This window comes from Phodopus roborovskii, unplaced genomic scaffold (assembly GCF_943737965.1).
Source record: "Phodopus roborovskii unplaced genomic scaffold, PHOROB, whole genome shotgun sequence".
NCBI lineage: Eukaryota > Metazoa > Chordata > Mammalia > Rodentia > Cricetidae > Phodopus > Phodopus roborovskii.
The window spans coordinates 9355132-9375609 of NW_026126416.1; the positions used below are offsets into that span (position 1 = coordinate 9355132).

At 42.9% G+C, this 20478-nt stretch overlaps 1 protein-coding gene across 1 annotated transcript in view; it reads right to left on the reverse strand.

The window, feature by feature from the left end:
* Positions 1-8162: 8162 nt before the first annotated feature.
* Slc24a3 (solute carrier family 24 member 3) overlaps positions 8163-20478 on the reverse strand; it is a 480001-nt gene continuing 467685 nt past the window's right edge. Inside the window, exons 16-17 of the mRNA XM_051183243.1 lie at positions 13914-13979; positions 8163-10063 (exon numbers count right to left, since the gene is read on the reverse strand). Of these exons, the coding sequence (XP_051039200.1) occupies positions 9917-10063; positions 13914-13979 (213 nt within the window). The 3' untranslated portion in view covers positions 8163-9916. The remainder of the gene's footprint in view (positions 10064-13913; positions 13980-20478) is intronic.

Genomic DNA, 20478 nt, shown 5'->3' on the forward strand with positions numbered 1-20478 from the left:
TTTTTTTCCCCCTGAGATGTGACCGCTTTACTAGATAAATTTAAATCAAAGTAACACATTAAGTGCCAGGCATGGAAGTTCCTGTCTATAACCTCAGAACTTAGTGGGTAGAGGCAGAATTACAAGTTGGAGGCCATTTTGGGCCACATAGCCAGACTCTGTATCAAAAGCTGGGGAGGTACCTCAGGGCTAGAATGCTGGCCTAGAATGTTCAAGGCCATGTGTGTGGTCTCTGAACATTGCAAGAATCACACAAAAACACAAATCAGAAACAAATAGAAAAGAACCTATGCACATTGGCAAGCTAGCCATCCATGATCATAATGATGTACAAATATAGGTTCTTGTGAAGGAAAATCCTCTTCTTGAATTTGCTATTTCTTCCTCCTGTCATTTGTGACTAACATCTTTTCACAGAGATAGTCTCCATCTGGAATTGTGGCTTTATCTTCATCTTAAGCCATTTTCTTTGAACTAGGTGTGTACAGTGAATTCTAATTGGTCTTAATAATAAAAACCCATATCCAGATATAGTGGTAAATACTGAAAAATCAAAGAAGTAGAGCAGTCAGACACTAGTTATTACCTCTACTGAATTTTTAGACCAGATGGTGATTCTTTGGATGCTTATTTGTTCAAAAGTCTTTAAATTCTTCAAGATGGGTTGTTTAGGTAAATTATATCTGATGTAATTTGTTAGTTTTATGTTAGTTTATATTGGATGGTCATGCTGGTTGATGAACTATGGTCTCTTCTAATCAAGATACCTCTCTTGTTCAAATCTAATCTTTATTGATTTTGATTTATGGTATCTCCTGAAATTTGTGTTTTATTTTCTAAAGCTGTTATATCACCCAAAGCAGTATGTTTTCTTTAATTGCTCTGGGAAGGAGTTTCCTCCACAATTATAGGAGACAACTCCTCTGAATTTGGAATGGGTGCCTATGAGAGGCCATTGCAAGGTGTTTCCTGATGGCAATGGGCTATCTTGACTGTCCCTTGGCAAAGGACATTCATTAGTCCAATGCCTACCTTGCCACATCTGCATAATCCAGAAGGGAGGAACATTCTATTTGGATTATGTTTAGAAAAAGCATTTTTTTTTTACTAGGAACACCCTCTTTACAATCTCTTTTTTAGGTGATCTTGTTTACCACAATTGAAATACTTGACATTTCAATTTTTCTTCAAACTTCTGGAAATCACCTTTTCTGTCCAAACAATATCATGGTCATGAGATCCAATATTGATTATTATCACAGATCCATTCCTCCCAGGGTGCTGATATTTCCTTTAAAGGCCTAATTATCCTTTTGCATTGAGAATTAGTATTTGTAAGGACACAGTGAAGGTGTCCTTTGGTCCTATGTAAATTTAGTAAATGACTCCTATTTCTCCAATTCTGTCCCTGACATTCAAAGCTGTTGTGTGGCATAAATCCAAGGTGTAGTCATCATATGGAGATTGCCTTTGAACATCAGCATAATCTCCCTCTCCAAGAAGTTGGTCTTGGGAGACTATTTTGTTGTTCAATAGTCTTAACCTTATCTTTCCACCAGGTACTCCATTGTAAATGAGGACCAGGCTCTAAGACTGCTGTAACCAAGTCTCTCCTGACCTGAGGGAGAATTCTATTACAAGTTGACCACAAGTTTAACATTTGTTTCACAAAAGGTGAATTCATGACAGATGAGACTCCCTTTTTTTGACTTTCCTTAAATCTAACATTTCCATAGGAGTTCATTTAACTCTTTCATAGCTTTGGGGATATCTATCTTTGGCAGTTCCCATAAAGTGATTGGGAATATGAAGGTTGGTTGTTTGAAAACATTAGGCTGTTCCTCTCTAACCTTATAATGCAATGCTAAAATTGGTTCTCCTTTAAATTCCTCTGTCTGGGTTTTGAATATCTCTATGATGATCTGTTTTAATAAGTTTTTCTAAGGCCTGCATCTTGGCATTCATATCAACCAAGCTTTTTAGGGATTAACCAAGAATTATCAAGATGATAGTTAATATTATGTCAATCCCCATTAAGTTGATAATCCCTTCATTTAATTGTTTCAATTTAAAATCATGCATTGTATAATCATACAGAGACCCTAACTCTCTCCATTGTAATTGTGTTTACTATCTTTTAACATGGGTAAAAAACTAAATTCCTCCCTTAAAGAATTCCCAATTGTCTTACCAAATCTGCCAACAATGGTGATGATGATGTGAGGTTGACTGCTGCTTCAAAGAACAGCAGAATACTGAGCAGGTTTCAAGGCAATTACCGAGTTTGGCAGCAGCCCAAGAAGGGGGTGCAGTGAAAGCCCACAACCCACTGGGAGAAAAGAAAGGAAAACCTAGCTGGTGAGGCAATGACTCTGGTCATGTGTAGTTTGGCCTAGGCCTGTCAGTGGCTGCAAAGCCACAGGCAAGTGGCCTTTTGTGAATTTGTTCCCAATATTGGTGTCAGATGTAGCATGAATTCTAGTTGGTCTTAATGCTAAGAACTTGGAGCCAGATATAGGGGTAAATGCTGAAAGATCAAAGAAGCAGAGATGCCATTCACTAGGTTTTAGCTCTACCAAATCCTCAGACCAAATGGGCAATCCTGTCTCTAGGAATCCTCAGACTGAATGCTGTCTCTATGACATCTCAGACTGAATGCTCTGAGCTCCTGTCTCCACCCACATGATATTCCTCTCTTAGCCCAGCTATGTCACTCCTGTCTCCATCTCCCTAGTACTGGGATTAAAGGTGTGTGAAACCCAAGTGCTGGGATCAAAGGTGTGAGCTCTGTTTCTCTTATAGACTGGATCAATCTTGTGCAGCTCATGGTGGCCTTGAACTAACAGAGATCCATCTGCCTCTGCCTCCCAAGGGCTGGGATTAATGGTGTGTGCCACCACTGCCTGACCTCTGTGGCTAACTAGTGGCTAGGTCTACACTCTGATCTTTAGGCAAGCTTTATTTGTTAAAGCACAAACAAAATATCACTACCTAGGTGAGTTTTAACTTATAAGCTGTTCTTTCATTGTGAAGTGGAGCCTGCAGGGGATTAAGCAGTGTTGTTATTAAGAACTGGATGTCTGTGCTATTGCTGACTTTCAGCCATTGATGAACTTCCATAGAAACAGAAATAAAAGAGGATATTGAAAGGGTAAAAAAAATAACACATCTATCTCTGTGCATGGTTTCTGCTGAAATAATGATAGTGATAGGGCCTGGTATAGGTCAAATGTGCCTTCAGGGGCCATGTTATTTTAGGGCAGTAGTTCCCAAAGTGGGTTCCATTGCAGCAGAAATTAGATTCCAGGAGTTTTGAGAAAAGAGAACTCTTGGGCCCATGCACAGGCCTGCAGAAATATTTAGTAAGTCTCCAGGTAATTAATTCTGTAGCATGTTAAATGCTTGGAAACACTGATATAGACCACAAGGTACACAAATCCACACAGCTGAGCTCTCTCTCTATTTTTAACACAGATGGAAATTGCATAGAATATTTAAGTAAGGTGACTGTAGTTGTTTGAAAGAAAATGGCCTCCAAAGGGAGTGGCATTATTAGGAGGTGCAGGCTTGCTGGAGGAAGTGTGTCACTGTGGGGGCCTCTTTTCGGAGCTTCACTCAGTGTGACAATTGACTTCCTGTTGCCTGCAAGATGTATCACTCTCAGCTCCAGCACCACGCCTGCCTGCATGCTGCCATGCTCCCTGTCATGATCACAATGGACTGAACCTCTGACGCTGTAAGCGAGCCACCCTCCAATGCATTCTTTATAATAGAGTTGCCATGGTCATGGTGTCTCTTCAAAGCAATAGTAAACCCTAACTAAGACAGTGACTAACTGTCTTAGTTAGATGGTATGACTGATATACTAGAAACCTGTGTCTAGGACAAAAAGTACACAGTTTTGCCCACAGGCACTAGTGGTGGGAACAGCATGCAGACCAAGGAATACAGCTTTCCCAGCTTATTGTTGAAGATGGAATGCCTATTGCATCTTTAAAAAGAGAGACATGACACTGAAAAGCACTCCATTTTTTTCTAAAACAAGTACAAAATACAAATTTTAGGCAATAGCATTTTCATACACATGTGTATTTTTTCAGTATGGCCAATCAGCATGGGCCAGAAGTAGCCAAATGCACCTCCAAGATCTATATGCAGTTTCTCAGGAATCTTGGGCTACTTATTCTAACAAACTAGATGCTATAGCATCGTCAAAACAGAACAAGCTGTCAGCTAAAATGAAAAAAGTCTCAAGTCCCCTAGGCTGGGGTCAACCTCACTTTATAGCTGAGGGTGACCTTGAACTCTTACTCCTCTTGCCTCTTCTTTCAAAGCTATGGAACTACAGGCTTGTCTTACCATGTCTAATTTGAGAAAAATAAATTTAATGTCTTTTTAGATGCATATGTTTATGTACATTAGGTAGAAAAAAACCACTCAGAGGCATGTATACCAAATTGTAATTTTAAATCTTCCCCATTCTCTCCGATACAGAAACACAAACCAAAAATAAAATAAAATGAGAATTTTGTTATTTAAAATGTCTAGAATTTGGTAAGCATGTTTGCTATATTGAGATTGAATAAAACTACTTAAGTGAATGTGGTGACTGAGCATATTTATTTGGGATATCATGATCATGTATTACCCTGATTACAACATTTCACCTGAAAAAAATGTTGGTTGCATTTCTTGACCTTTACTCTGTGTTCAGAAGCCAAAAAAGTTCAGTGTGAAGTCAGTTCTGGCCATGGCATAATTTATCTTGTTCCCACTCTTGGCCTCTTTTCTTCATCACCGAGGCCCCTCGCCTTTTAAGTAGAGGGGCACAGCCCACATCATTCAGTGATGACTCAGTGAATACTTCTTTTTATTAATCTGAAATAAGTTTGTTTAATTTTTTTTCATTCCTGTAATCTTATGGAAATAGGCAGTTTGATATTTCAATAATGAAATCTATTGAACTGTTTTGATACTAGGGAGACTGTGTGTGTGTGTGTCTGTTTGTATGTGTGCCTTGTGTTACCATGGATTTTTTTTTTTTTTTTTTTTGAGATAAAAGGCTTTGAGACAGAGGGTTTCTCTGTAGCTTTGGAGCCTGTCCTGGAACTCTCTCAGTAGATCAGGCTGGCCTTGAACTCACAGAGATCTGCCTGTCTCTGTCTCCCAAGTGCTGGGATTAAAGGTATACAACACCAGTGCCTGGCTTTCTTAGCATGAATCTTAAATCCAACATGGCAATGTGCTAACTTCTACAAAACACTTAACTGAAATGGATCACAATTGGTGTAGGAACATCCTATTAATCAGATAACCATCCCATTTTGAAAAGGTGAAAATAAATTTTGATGAAAACACCCTGTTCGTTAGCAGTTTCCCTCCTCCACTTTTTTTTTTTTAATAACCATTGGATATTTGTAAGACCAGTTTGGTAAACTTTAGGGATGCTCCACTTTTGATCAATAATTAGAACTAGATATTGTTTCTATTTCATACCACAACTTGAAAACGGACCAGACGTTACAATATTCTTAGCTACTATACTTAAATGTTTAGATTTTTCTTTAAAATCTGAATGCTTAAAATCAGCCCAGACTTACTGTTTGGGACACACAGACTTCCAGGAAGTCCAACCAACACCTTTATCCCATGATCATATCCCTCCTTGGTTTTGGGCATGTGTATGTGTACGGAGCATCTTCCCTTTCCACCTTACCTTTGAGAAAAAGTCTCTCAGTGAACCTGGAGCTTGTTGATTAGTTAGACTTGCTAGCCAGCAAGCTCTGAGGGTCCACCTGTCTCCACTCCCCTAGTGCAGGCACACATTGGCACACGTGGCTTTTCACATGCATGCTGGAGATTCAAACTCAGGTCTTCAGGCTTGTGCAGTAAGCGCTTCACCCACTGAAATTATTACATCATTTTGAAGTAAATACCAAACATGCATGTACTGCAAAGTGCACATGCTCCCAGAGGTGGGGCTAGCACTTTGTTTATGAAAGAAGCAGATACCACATTTCTAACATGACTAGAACAGACTCCTGTGTGGCCTCAGATGCACCAAGAGTACACATAGGAGACTCTTCTAATGAAGGCGTGCATGCTGGCAGTCAGCACATGCAAGCCCTGTCAAAAAGGGAAGGAAAGGAGGGCTCTCTTCAGGCACCTCCTATCAGGGCCAGGCACCATGTGCTCAGGAGATACACGGCTTATGGCATGCATCTTTCTTTGGTAAAGGCTGTGAGATTGGGAGGCTGTCATCTGGGAGAGGACAGATCATGTCAGAACACCGCAGTAAGGCTCTCTGTTGACAATGTGAAGTGTGAAAAATTAAAACAATTTTTTCTTTTTTTTTTTTCAATCCTTTCCTACCCCTGTAGCCCTTTTCAAGTACCACCAACAATTTTGCCTCACAAGACAGTTGGCTCATTGGAAACCACACTCTCAATGGACAGCCCAAGAAATAATTGTGCATGGCCGGAATGCAGAGAGAAGTATGCTAAATCTCATTTCAGAATGGAACACTCCAGAGTTCTTAGACAGGCAGTCCTCATGGGAAAGTGGCCCAGCCCAGGGTGGATGGATGGGTGGATGGGTGGATGGTGGGTGGGTTTGTGTCTCTCTCTCTCTCCCTCTCTTCCTTTTGTTTTGAGTCAGGGTTTTACTATGCTGCTCAGGCTCACCTGGATTTTGCTAAGTAGTCCAGACGAGCTTTGATCTCTCTGCCTTCCCAATTACTTCCTGAGTACTGGGTTTACAGGTATAAGTCATTGTGTCAGGGGTTCATCCTGGGATTTTCACTTTGAGAACTGAACTGTAGTTTCTAGAGATTTCACAGAAAATGTGTGTTTCAAAATTAAGCTTCTGTGGGCTGCGGATGTAGCCCTGTGGGCTGAGTGTGCTTGCCTACCACATGCAGTGCCCTGGGTTCCACCATCAGCACTGTAGAAGGGATAAATAAAATAAAGCCAAGCTACCAATCACATCTTTTTGTTGACTATAGAAAAACTAAGTAAGGAACAAGCTTATTACCACCAACAGATATAACAATACTCTAACCCACATCCAAGGTGTATTTGTGAGACACACAACTATGGTAGCCAAACATCTTAAGATTTAAATACAAAGAACAAAGCTAGATACCTTCTGTTGTTGTTTGGGGCAGCTGCAGGCAATGAAACGCTAACCACAAAACTCAACAAAACCCACGTGGAGTTTATTGGGGAAAGGGAGCAAATGGAGGGGTAGGTGTTGACCAACTAGGAACAGAGATGGAGGGTGGGAGGTGCTAGCTTAAAAGGGAACGCTTGTACATGCGTAGAGTTCTTAAGCAGCCATGTAACACATCATGTTGCACACAACACATGGCCCTTTGAGCTGTCTATCTGCCTGAATGTCAGTGTGTATACCCTGCCAGTTGTCAGGGGGCAGGGTCAGCCCAGAGATCAACACCTTCAACACTCCCACTCTGGGAATATATATTTTAAGCGGTTAAGTTGTTGCTATGACTCAGTACCCATTTTTTTTTCTTCTTCTTCTGGTTCCTATGTAAGTTGTGTTGACTTTCAGGCACAATGGTAGATCTGGATAATTATTTCTAGAATGTCAGAACATGGCTTATTGTAATTATATATTATTGTCTGTTTTTAGCAATTGGCTTTGCAGGAGGTGCATATTGCTTGCTCTTTTGAGGCAGTCTCACTGTGTAGCTCTTGAATTCAGACCATTCTCCCTCAGTCTCCTGAGGGCTGGTATTCCAGATACCATGGCTAACTCAGATAGCTCTTAATTTTCATGATTGAAACTTTCTAACATCAGGTTGGAGAACTTGGCTCATGCTGAGTAACAGCAGGACTCTGATGATCTTCCCCTGTGTCCATCAGAAACAAGGGATTCTTAACATAGTGTCACATATACTCTACCACAAGCAGAATTCTAGAGTTCTGTGACATGACACAGATCCAAAATCCCTTCAAACTTTAGACAGGACCTATTGTTCGCAGTTAGTACCTGTTATTTGCTAGCCATCTCAGCCTTCCAGGTGAGTCCAGCCAGAAGTAGAGACTACACATACCCATTTCTGGAGCAGTTGCCGTCGGTCTCCCTGCTGTAAAACAGTAAGAGTCCAGCCAAGAAAGCAATACACCGTGTTTCAGGGAGGATACAGAACAGAGAAGTTTATTTTACACCATCCATCCAAGAGAACAACCGCCATAAACCAGTGCAAAATGTGCAACCAAATCAGTGTGTCTTAGCTCTGAGAGCCCAAATTGGTGATTTCCTCTCCTGGTCCTCGGTTGATGCTGCCCCCGGGCTTGTACCTCAGACAGAAACACTCAACCAATTTGTAGTAGGTTATTTTTACAATTCAAACCAGGATGTGTACAAGGGACTGGGAAAACCATACCAAATCGGTGATAAGTGATCAGTGCTTAAAGTAAATACAAGGGACAGCACGGGCGGGCAAGAATCCACAGTTTCAATAAATACAAGTGTAACAAGCATGGGTGTGTCTCAACTTGGTGGAGTTATTCTGCATAATAATTCAGCATTATAGAAAATCTAGCAGGGCGGCTGAGCGGTGGTTGGCGAAATGTTCACAATAACTTGTGCCCTTGAGCTAGTCTGCATTTAACACATTCTGTGGTTTCCAAGGCATGAGTTCTCTGCTTCTTCCTCCCTGGCCATCCCTCTGGGAGGGGAGGGGTGAAACTGGCCAGCTTGGTGGTGGCTTCCTTTAAAGAAGGACATCTGTTCAAGAGCCAGCTGTCAGGGTCCAGTGTACTCGATACCAAGTGGCAAATTGGGACTTCATCGACGACATCTGTGCAAAATGTGCTTCTCTCCATTTTTTCCCAAGAAACCAGTGTCTGTACCTTCTGTCCAGAGAACAGCGATAGCCTCTTGGGTCATTCCCTGTCACCACAAATGCCAAGCAACAAGAGCACATTTCAAGGACTCACACGCTGGGGAAGTTTCTGTGGTTGACTGCCTGGTACCTTATAGATGGACAGTTAGCCAGGGCCTCCCTGTCAAAGGCCTCAGGCAGGCTAGAACTATTGCTTGAAAAACTAGAAAGACTCTAGTGAGAAAGAAATGGTCATAGTGAACATGTGTGAAGCAGGTTTCTTTCTCTAACACTGTAACCCCCCCACCCCCAGGTGATGCCTTCAGGACTTCAGTGAGGTGTCCTTGGGCAGAAAAATGTCATGTCATGCATTTATTCCTCGTGGTCTTGCTCAGTGGTTTCCCAACTAATGGTTAAATTCCCAACATTCCCGGGGTTCACCCCCAGGAGACAATCTGTGGATCATCAATTAAGCCAGAGCCCAGTGAGAGAAGAAGACACAGGCGACTCCTTCGTCTCCGAAAAGTAAAGAAACGAAGGCCCCCCTCAAGTAAAACAATTCCCTAAACTCAGTAACCTAGGAATCACCCCGAAACAAAATAATCCCAACACTTCCTGCCATCAGCGGACCCTCTCCTGTTTCCTCAAAGTCTCTGGTCATAAATTAGGGTGTCTTCTGTGAAATAACTTAAAAAAAGGAGGAGGGATTGGAGTAAGTTGTGCCTGGCTTGGGCCAGTTAGCAGCCAGTTTTGTTCTAGAATCTCAGTCACTGTTCAAAATGGAGCTTGAAAATTCATGTGGATGTCAGGTCTTCACAGGGAAGAGGAGAGACAGGAATGGGGTGGGCAGTTGAGAGGGGCTGGGTGGGAGGTAGGACCAAGGGAGCTTGGAGCAAAGGAGGTGGCAGGGAGAGCCTAGGCCACCAGGACAGGAATGGAGCCTGTGAACAGCACAGGAGAGACGGACGCTGCGGCCGGCCCTTGAGGGGCCGCATGACTCGGGTGCGGCCGGGTCTCGTATTGCACAGAAAAGAGGACCTGGGCCTCGGCAGGTGGCCAGGCCAATCATTAGTCCCCACACATGGGCAAGTTCACAAAGGTGAACACGTTGAACTCCGTCATGATGGAGAAGCAGAGGAACACGCCGTAAAGGAAGAGGCACCCACATCCCAGCTTCTTGTCCAGCTGCCATTTGTTCAGGTGAACACCGAATACCTGCAACAGAAAGACTAGGTCAGAGGGTGCTTGGAGGGTTGCGTCTGGAGCAGGGGCTGTTGAGGGGGAGCCTGAGCCTGCAACATCCTTGGAAAGAAGGAACACTAAAGTAAAAAATATAGGAAACCAGGACCTGTAGGCAGTGGCTATCCTGTTAACAAATAACAATGACAGGTTCAAAATCCCAGAGTGGTCTAAGCTTATCTCTGGGCTTCAGCCCCATAGTCCTCTCTGCTCAACATAGGCTTCGTCCATCTTTCCCCAAGCCCTGGCTAATGACCAAGGACACCTTCTATATCTCTAAGGCATTGGCTTCACCTAGCCAGTTCTCTACCACCCACAAATCTCTTCCCATTGCTTTGGAAGTGAGGAAGTTGTCCACAAATTACTGCTTCCAAATAATTATTTCTCCCCCCCCCCCCGTAAAAACTAAGAGTGAAATCTCTATTTCCTAACTGGCTTGGTAGCTGTCAATCATGCCACCCTGGTTACCCCTGATCTCTGTAGTTTTATGTCCTGGCTTATCTCCATAGTCTACCAATGTCCTCTCACTGTCTTTTTTAGTGATTTCAACAGCTATACGTTCTTGTATTCTGCACCAGTCACCCACCAGAGACTAAGTTCCCTGCTGCGCCTGTTAGCTACATTTAACTGAAATATGATACAAAATGCACCCTCTCAGGTGCACTGGTTCACTTTAGGAGCTTACTACCACACATTCACTTTATATCATGTAATGCATATACACCTCTTCATTTGGGAAAGTTCTAGGACACAGAACTTTGTAGCAGGGACTTTGTTACTACCAGTAGTAGAAATGCAGGATGCCAACATTCCTATATTCCTCCCTTTCCATCTTATTTCCTTGGGTACCCCAACTCTCACAACTCTGCAAACCTGAAGGGTCTAACGTTTTTGGATACCAGCCAGCACTGGGGTGGTTTGAATGAAAATGGCGCCTAAGGATGCATATATTTGAATACTTGTCCCCAATCTGTGGGGTTATTTAGGAAGGATCAGGAGGTGTGGCCTTGCTGGAAGAAGTGTGTCACTAGGGGTGGGCTTTAAGGTTTAAAAAGCCTATGCCATTCTCAGTATTTGGTCTTCTTTCTGCTTTGTGCTTATGAATCTACTTTAGTGCTATGCCTGCTTACCTGCCTGCTGCCATGTCCCCCACCAATGATGGTCGCATACACTAACCCACTAGAACAGCAAGCCCCCATTTAAATGCTTTCTTTTATAAGTTGACTTGGTCATGGTGCTTTGTCTTAGCAATGGAAAAGTAACTAAGACAACCAGAGTCCTATGGGCTTTAGCCATCTTATATCTCTCCTCCCTTCCTGACTCTTTTTCATTCCATCTGTTACTGCTTTTGCAAGTCTCTGGTTTCTCTTTCATTTGTTGTCCTCGCTTGGCTAATCCAGGATCTTTTAGTTCAAGTCATGTCTCCATTTACTCAGGTTGGATACACACAATTACCATCAAAGCTGGATAAGCAATGCCCAGCCGCACTGATAGGGCTCACTGACCTTAGACTGGTTGTTAATGCTTTAAACCTAATAGTCTGGCCTCCTGGGGTCCCAGTTTACCCTGTCTACATATGACTATTTCATATCTCACCTAGATTCTACCTCAGTCCCATCTCTACTCACTCCCATTTCACGGGGGCTCTCGTCGCCATTCTATCTGCCAATATTCTCTCCTATTAGGGAGGACTCTTCTAGCTCCATTCATGGCCAACGCCATATGTTCACTGAATCTTATCTGTCCTTGTGCTTAACTCTGTGTCCCCTTCTCCACCTCTGGATTATTTAAATTGGTTTATGGGCATGCCATCATACCTTTTACTGTAAAAGCAATACTTTTCTAATTTTTCCATTTCTCTTCATCCTGAACAAATCATCTTACAGATAATCTGAAAGAGTTACGAATACACAGTATCTCTAACCCCTCATTTCAGTTTGCTTAGCTTGTTCCACTCTGCTTGCTCCAGCACAACTGCCCTTGCCAACCATCAATGAGACAAGCATTACTTCCAATTTTAATGGCCAATATTTGGAGGGGTGTGTCTTTCTTGGCAAAGTTATCACTTTTTCTATTCTGAACCATCATGTCTACTTGGCTTCCAAGATGACACACCCTACTCTTTTCTTTCATATTCAACTACTGTCCTTTCTCTGTTTCTTTATTTGAATTTCTAGGTGGGGTGACATTATGTTGCTCAGGCTGGCCTTAAATACTTGATCCTTCTGCTTCAGTTCCCTGAATGCTTTACGTGCCAATCCTCCTGGTTCCTTCTCTGTTTCTTTAGGTATTTTATCCTCATCATTTAGGTCTCCAAGTGCCCTCCATGCATCCAGTCATGGGCCTCTTGTGTTTTCTGACTGCATTCACTGTCATGGAGACCTCACCAAACAGCAGAGCTTCTGTGTATGTATCTACACCAAATGCTCCTATCTAGGATATTTCTGCTAAATTTAGATTCTTATCTCCACTACCTTTCTTGTTCTTTCTTCTTGAAGGTCTAACAGGCATTTCAAACTTAAGAACTTTGAAATTTTTCATTCTTCCCCCAAAACTACTTCTCTTTGATTAATTCCATTTTGGTAACTGAACAAGTGGTTACCTCAGTCCCTTATAGCTTTGCACAACTACAGAATAGCTTAAGATGATATACAAGACCTATAAGCATACACTGTGTTGCTATCTACCTGGCCCTACAGTTTACTTGGTATCAATAAACATGAGTCATTTACTTTAGATGTTATCCTTCCTTTGTATAATTGGGTTGTAACAGTGAATTGAGGGGCAATTCCATATGGGAAAATATGCAAAGCATATCAAAGTGGCTATGAAAAGCTTCATAACTCATATAGACCTAGTAGTGTAGGCTTGTAATCCCACCTACTTGGGAAGCTGAGGCAGGAGAATCACAAGTTAGATCTGTACAATTTACCATGACTGCACTTTGAAACATTAAGTAAAATGAGAGCAGGACATATGGTTCAGTGATAGCCCTTGCCAAATTCCACACAAGGCTATGAGGAATCATGGGCATGTTTATAATCTAGAATCAATGAAATGGAGTCTACCCTTTGGTGGCTAATCTAGTACAAAAGAAGGAACAGCTCTGTTGTGTGCACATGCATAGGTGTGAGTGTATGCCTGTATGCGCACACACACACACACACACACACACACACACACACACACACACACCCGCACTCATGCAGTGAGCTTGCTGGTGTGTGCAGGAGGCTGATGTTGGGATATTTTCCTTAATTACTTCTCCACTTTGTGTTTTGAAACAAGGTCTTTATTGAACCTAGAGCTCACCTAGGGTCACAGGCATATGTTGTCATGCTTGGCTTATGTGAATACTGGGGAATCTGGACTCAGGTCCACATGCTCACACAAAGCACTTTACCCACTGAGCCATCATCCCATGCCAGGTCCCCATGTTTTTACACAAAGCACTTTACCCACTGAGCCTCTTCCCATCCCAACTCTTTGCTTTTTATTGTCTGATTGAGGACCCAACTTAAGGCATCCTAGGCAAGTGCCCTACTACTGGGTTATACCCCCAGCACCCCTCTCTAGCTTCTGAAAAAAATATTTTAGGTTTGACATGAGACAGGACCAGCTTTCAAGAAGAGGCAAGCTCCTTATAGGAAGGGAGGAAGGAATCCAGCAGGTTACCAGGATCCTTCTTTAGAAAAATAGACAGGAGAGAGCACATCTGGATGTCTACTGTCACCACATAATAAGCCATACACACCTGCTCTCCAAAGTAAGTAAGGGGAGGGGTTGAATATGAATACCCAAGAATGGAAAGAAGCTGCAAACCTACCGTGACAAAGACAGAGGCCAGGAGCAAGCCGACAGAGTAGATGAGCCCTCTGCTATTCAGCCGAATCTGTAAGGAAGGAGTGAACAAGATCAGGCTTCCAAATTGGACATCTGTTTAGTGTGGACTTCAAGCAAATTGGAGGAGCAGTGATTCCAAGTTTCTCCTCTAGGATGCAAGCAGACAGTGGCATGGCAACTGTACCCTGTCCTTGGGATGGGTGCTTTCTCAGACACTCATAGCTGTCTCTGCCAGCTCCCAGCCCAATCCTGCCCTTACTTCAGAGGCAGGGTCCAGCCACACCAGCCCACACACACTTGTTAGGATTCCTGTCAACAACACTGTCCTGTTGACTTGACCTCTAGCAAGGTTTAGCTTTCTCAAACTCATACTACCTCTAGGGTGAATTATATCACATAAGTGATGGGAAAAAATTGAGTCAACTTTATTATTATTATTATTATTATTATTATTATTATTTCACATGAGCTAGTGATTTACAACTAGGCTGAGAGTTTAGGTGAATCTGGCTTTCAGCTTGACAGAGAATGCTTCTCCTCCTCAGTACCTGTCATGCATCTTCTACTTGACAGATGTGAAGCCAGAGCCAACTGCGATACCAAGTGCAGAGACTCCAATGGCAAACCTTGCTATGAAATCATCTACTCCCGTAGTGTCAAAGGGAACCTGGTGGTCTGCATTTCAACTGAAGAGGACTAAGGATGAAGAATCTGTAAACTACCCTCAGTACCATCACCACCCACAATACCATCAGAACCTGCTCCAAAGGAAACTCCCCTCTAGCCCAATCACAGAAGAGGCCCCCAGAGGGAGCCTGAGTCTAAGAACTATGTGGAGATGGAGTTCATGTCCTTTCATGAGGCACCAGCCCTGTTTGCCATGCAGGATGTCTAGCTAAGACTTTCTGTGTCTGGGTTAAGATAGACCATCAGCCATTTAGTCCTCGGAGGCCCTGTAACCAATACTTCTACCAAGTTCAGGCCATTTAGAGAAATACACAAAATCTGCTTCTTCTTTTACATTGTGACATCTACTAAACTGTGTGCAAAGCCAACACCATGGGTTTTGTGCTTACTTGATTGGAAGAAGTAGACATGTGGATTCAAGTTTGAGGACGCTGTTCCCACCTTCATCTAACCCCTATTCCAGCCCCAGCCAATATACATACATGGTCCTGAAGGGAATGAGAAGTCAACCTGTGCTTATGGAAAGAGGGGATAAGACTGGCTGATTTCTCCATTGCTGTCTTTTGTATTTCTTCTTGAGACAGTAATTTTGCTATATGGACCAAGTTGGCCTCAAACTCACAATCTCTTTCCCCAGTCTGCCAAGTGCTGGGATTATAGGCATATCCACCACACCCATATTTGTCAACTATTTTCTAAGAAAGCACAATGTGCATAGGAGTGGCTTGGGGCCTCTTGACAAGGTTCAAGCTACTTGTCTTCATTTCAATGTTTAAACCCACTGAGATATACATATGGGAACTGTATGGACCTCTATAGATGAGTGTGTCAGTTCATGTTTCACCAGATGTCCTAAATAACCAAAACTTTCTGGAGAGACTTAGAACACAACAAACCTCACTAGGCAAAGTCTGTCAGAGAACTAATTAGCTGGATTGTGGAGGGAGGGTTGTGATGAAGACATCAGAAAGGGACCATTAAAAACCTAGTCCAGAAAGAATCCACAAAAACTAAAAAATAAAACAACAGTTGTCTTTCACATCCTACAACTCCATCTATTCATTTCCTCATCCCTTAGTATCCATACAACTGCCTCCCTCCATAACAATAACATTTAAGAGAAAAAAAGAAGAAAAAAGAGAAGGAAAAAAATCAATCTCATCATGGAAGCTGCACAGAGAATCATACAGTAAGTCCTTTTATCCATGTATCTTTACTTGCAAGCATTCATTGCAAAGATTCATTGGTCTGGTTTGAAGCCTCTGGTTTTTGCTATACTACTGATGCTGGGCCCCCACTGGAACTCCTCTTGGTTGTCCTGCTGCTGCCCTGTGTTGTGGAAATCCTGCAGCTTTGGGTCTGCAGGACCGGTCCCTTCATGTGCTCCAGCAGATCATAAATGGGGTGATGTTGTGGGTCACACATTACCCTGGTTCTGGGCCTGGGTAGTTGCAGGGTTAGTCAGTCCACCAGCTTTCCCTTGTCCTCCCCACCAGTGGGAGGTCTTTTCCATGGCCTTGGCAAGTTCACCCCTTGTAGCAACGAGCAAGGGGTGGGCTAGTTCTCCTATTTTCATGTCCTCAGGGTTGGATCTCCTAAACCTTTGCCATCTGGGCCAACTCTACTGTGTTGACATAAGGGCCACTCTCTGGAGTGCTGCAGCTGATGAGGGCAGGGCTAGCTCTCCTGCTCCTATGACCTCAGGGATAGCTCTCCCATCTACCTCAGACATTGATGGGGAGAGAGGTATCTCTCCCCCACCTATGCTACTACATGACAGGTGAGTAATGGGAACAGCTCTCCTATGCTCACAATTTCAGGGCTGGCTCACCCATACCTTTGCCAATAAAGTTGGGTCTATTGTGCTGCCCAGATGAGGTGCAGGGCCACATAGCTGATGGGAGATGGCATTCTGTAAATATGTTTCTCTTATTGGTTAATGAGTAAAGCACCATTGGCCAATAGGGAAGCAAGATAGGTGGGACCAGGAGACAAGGAGGATTCTGGGAGATATAGTAGAGAGGAGTTGAAATGTAGGACTCAAGAGGAGTAAGAGGTCCAGACCCTCTTTCTGGTAAGATAAGACCATGTTGAAATACTTAGATTGATAGAAATGAGTTAATATTTAAGACAGAACTAGCCAGTAAGAAGTTCTAGCCATTGGCCAACAGCTTTATAACTAGTAGAGTCTCTGTGTGTTATTTTGTGACTGATGGGGCTGTGGGTCCAGGCTGGCAAGAAAGTGCTCATAACTCATAGTAGCACCCTTAACTGACAATCCATCTTCCCAGCTTTCCAATTGTTTCAAGTTAAGGTATAACTTGCATACAGTAAGTCACACAGATCTTAAGTGTATGTACTACCAGACAACTTTTGACAAATGCATGTATTCATGTAGTCTCCATGTTTTCTCTTACATGCAGATCCTATATTTAATATATATCATGTATGAATTGTATATGTAAATTGAAATGATAAATTACATATGTAAAAATTTTATATGTGACATGAAAATAGAGGTAGCACTATCTGAGAAACAGAAGAAGAGTAGCAGGAGTGGCGAGGTGGAAAGAGGAGAGTTTAGTAGAGGAAGTATGCTCATACCACATGACGTGCCTGAGTGAAATGTCCTTATGAAACTCACCACTACATAAACCAATACATGTTCATATATGTAAATAGAAACCTATATGTAATGTCTGCCTATCTGTCATCTACCTATCTGTCTATCTATCATCTATCTCATTTCTATCACCCAGGTAATGTAAGCAAATGTCTCTGAGGGCAGCAGAACTAGTCTGTGTGTGTGTGTGTGTGTGTGTGTGTGTGTGTGTGTGTGTCTGTATCCCAGACGTGAACATCAAAGTCTCGTCATTTCCTGGTGAGCTTTGAACAGAGACTTTGGGCTTCAGCTCTACACAGAGTTGAGTTCAGTCACTCCCCCAGCCCCTGCTTCAGAGAAGCAGGGCACAGAAAGCTCAAATGCAGTGTTTTCAGGGCAAGGATGACCTGAGATCATGTGAGGCCCATTTCAGATCGTTCAGTCCTGAAGTTTAGTGCTGTTTTCATTTCTGGCCTCCAGAAACACCCATCGTCCTTTTCCAGTTCCTTCTTTGGCAAGTTGTGAGGGAGGACACAGAAGTCTGGCGGCTCCCAAAGTCAGCAGGAGCGCAGCCCACAGCACTTGTACATTTTTTTAGTATGGATGCATACAGAGGCTCACTCATACCGAGTTTCATGTATTTATGTCACACACAACACAGTTCCTGGAGCCACACTGCATTCATGGATCCGAGAACCTCAGGCTAAAAAGATTCTATTCCCCATCCTCCAACCCTACTCATAGCAGCTAAGACAGCCTGATGGTCTGACAACAGCTCTACCTAATCCATGAATTCTCTTGGAAAAATAACACAATCTTTGGTTTTTTCTTTTCTGTTCATTTTTTTGGAACACATGTTACACAGTGTCATCCCCACCCCCACTCCTTCCTTGTTTTCTGAGACAGATTTTCACTATGTAGCTCAAGCTGGACTCATAGTCCTATATTCCTGCCTCAGTCTCCCCACGGCTTGTTTGGTATAGTTTCCGGGTGGGTGTTAGTAACCCTGGCTTTATAATGAGTGATATCACCAAGTCAGAGTGTCTTTCCTTGAGTAGTTTACTAGGATGAAAAAGTGAATAAGCCCCAGAAGAGAAACATGTTAAGGACAACTGGCATTTTTACCTGCCTAGAGCACACTCACAAACAGAATATCCTTCACTCTAGAGCTTGATCCACGAGGTAAGTGGGGATTTTTATTTTTATTTGAAGATGAGACAACTTAACCTCAGAGATTGCAGCTTACAAACCTGGTGAAAGGTCAAGTCTGTACTTGGACTTGGGCCTCAGACTCTAAATTCTAGACTTCCCTGCAAAAGGGAAAGCCAGGCTCTCCCCTTCACCTGTGAGTCCTCAGACATCACTACTGGGCTTTTCTTTCCTATCATTTTTCGAAGTCCCGAATAAATGACAAGATTCACATAAGCAACAATATCAGATGCCACTGGCATTTTAGTTCACTTTCCATTGCTATAACAAAATATCTGAGACCAGTTTGCTTATAATGAATAGATTTTTATTTGTCTCAACCATTCTGGAGGCTGGGAAGTCTAAAAGCATGGCACCAGCATTTGCTTGGCATCTGGTAAGAGGCTATCTTTGCTGTATTATTGTGTGTGTGTGTGTGTGTGTGTGTGTGTACTTGTCCCTGCCTCTGTGTGTAGGTTATCAAATGGTGGAATAGAGCAATCATCCTGTTCAAGTCTTCCTTCTTTCCTGTTTCTTTAATTTTTTTCATGTGTATGGATGTTTTGCTTTTATGTATGTCTGTGCACCATGTCATGTAGTGCCCACTGAGGCCAGAAGAGGGTTTCAGATCCCCTGGCATTGGAGTTACAGAAGGTTGTGAGCCACCATTGTAGGTGCTCGGAATCTAACAAGGGTCCTCTGGAAGAGCAGCCAGTGCTCTTAACTGCTGAGCCATCTCTCCAGTTTCCTTCCTTTCCTTATAAAGCTACAAATGGCACCATCTTCTTGACTGTATTTATCCCTATTTATTGCCTTTAAAATGCTCCACTTCCAAACACCATTAACACATGACTTTTAGGACTACATTTTGAATAACAAGCATTTGATGAGCACATTCAAACCACTGAGCTGATCATTCACGCCATTCTGGATGTCTAGGTGGGTACTAGCTACCTATCCACATCCAGTGCCTTCTCTGAATCTGTAGACATCCCCCTGAACTGATCAACTGCCAGGCAGCTACTCTCCATGGTGACTCCCAGGGGAAGGTGTTAGCTTGCCTGCCCCTCAGTTGGGCCATTCAGTTTCCCAGAGATCCCTTGTTGTCTGTCAATAATGAAACATTCCCTCTTGGAGGGAAGAGGGCACTTGCGAGACTCAGGAAGTAAACAATACTTTGAATTTTAGAGAGCTGAAACACAGAAGGCTCCCAAGTCCCTTCTCCCCAATATTATATATGCATAAGGATTGTCTGGGAGAAGAGTCCCTTTGACACATCTAACTGCCTGCATATCTGGAGAGCTCCAGGACTATCATTTTTTTTTTTTTGTGGGTTAGTAGTAGGCATCCAGTGATGCCATTGTCCTTGAGTCATCCATGCTCCTTTAAGTAACCCCTCACCCACATTCCTGTCTGCAACCCGAGACTCAATGGTTCATCAAGTTGGACTCTAGTGTAACTTTTAATTTGGTCTGCCATTGCTGCCCTTTCTAGAGTAGGCATTTGTTCAGGTCTCCCTAGGAGAGTTTTACACAATGCCTCTCTGTGGTGATGTAGCTCTAGTTGTTTGTATGATCACTGGACTGTAACTACAGCTGCCATTGGCAGCCTCCTCATCCTGTCTACTTTTCCACTCCCATAGTGGAGTTTCCTGGCCTGAATCAACTCATCTGAATCTGGCCTCAGGATTGCATCACTCTGAGACTGACGTAAACTAATGAATATTGAGACCCAACCACTTTCCATGCCAGCCTCAGTAGGATCATTAAAGACCATTCCTTGTCTCAAATACCAATGACGTTTTCTAACACAAAGCCTGGAATCCAAGAACCAAATGTATGGGGATGCATGATGTTACTATAGCTCCCAGGGGCTCTGTTACAACAACTGTGACACATGTTGTAAACGGATTAAAGTGCTACCACATATCTCCCAATTGTCTGTTCAGGTCATGTGAAAATGTAGACTGTCCCTTATTTTGCTGAGTTCTATGGTGGGAATACATCCATCTCAGTCAATTTCAAACTGCCAACAGGACATTCCTACAAATGAGTTGAAGAGCTGCAAGCAG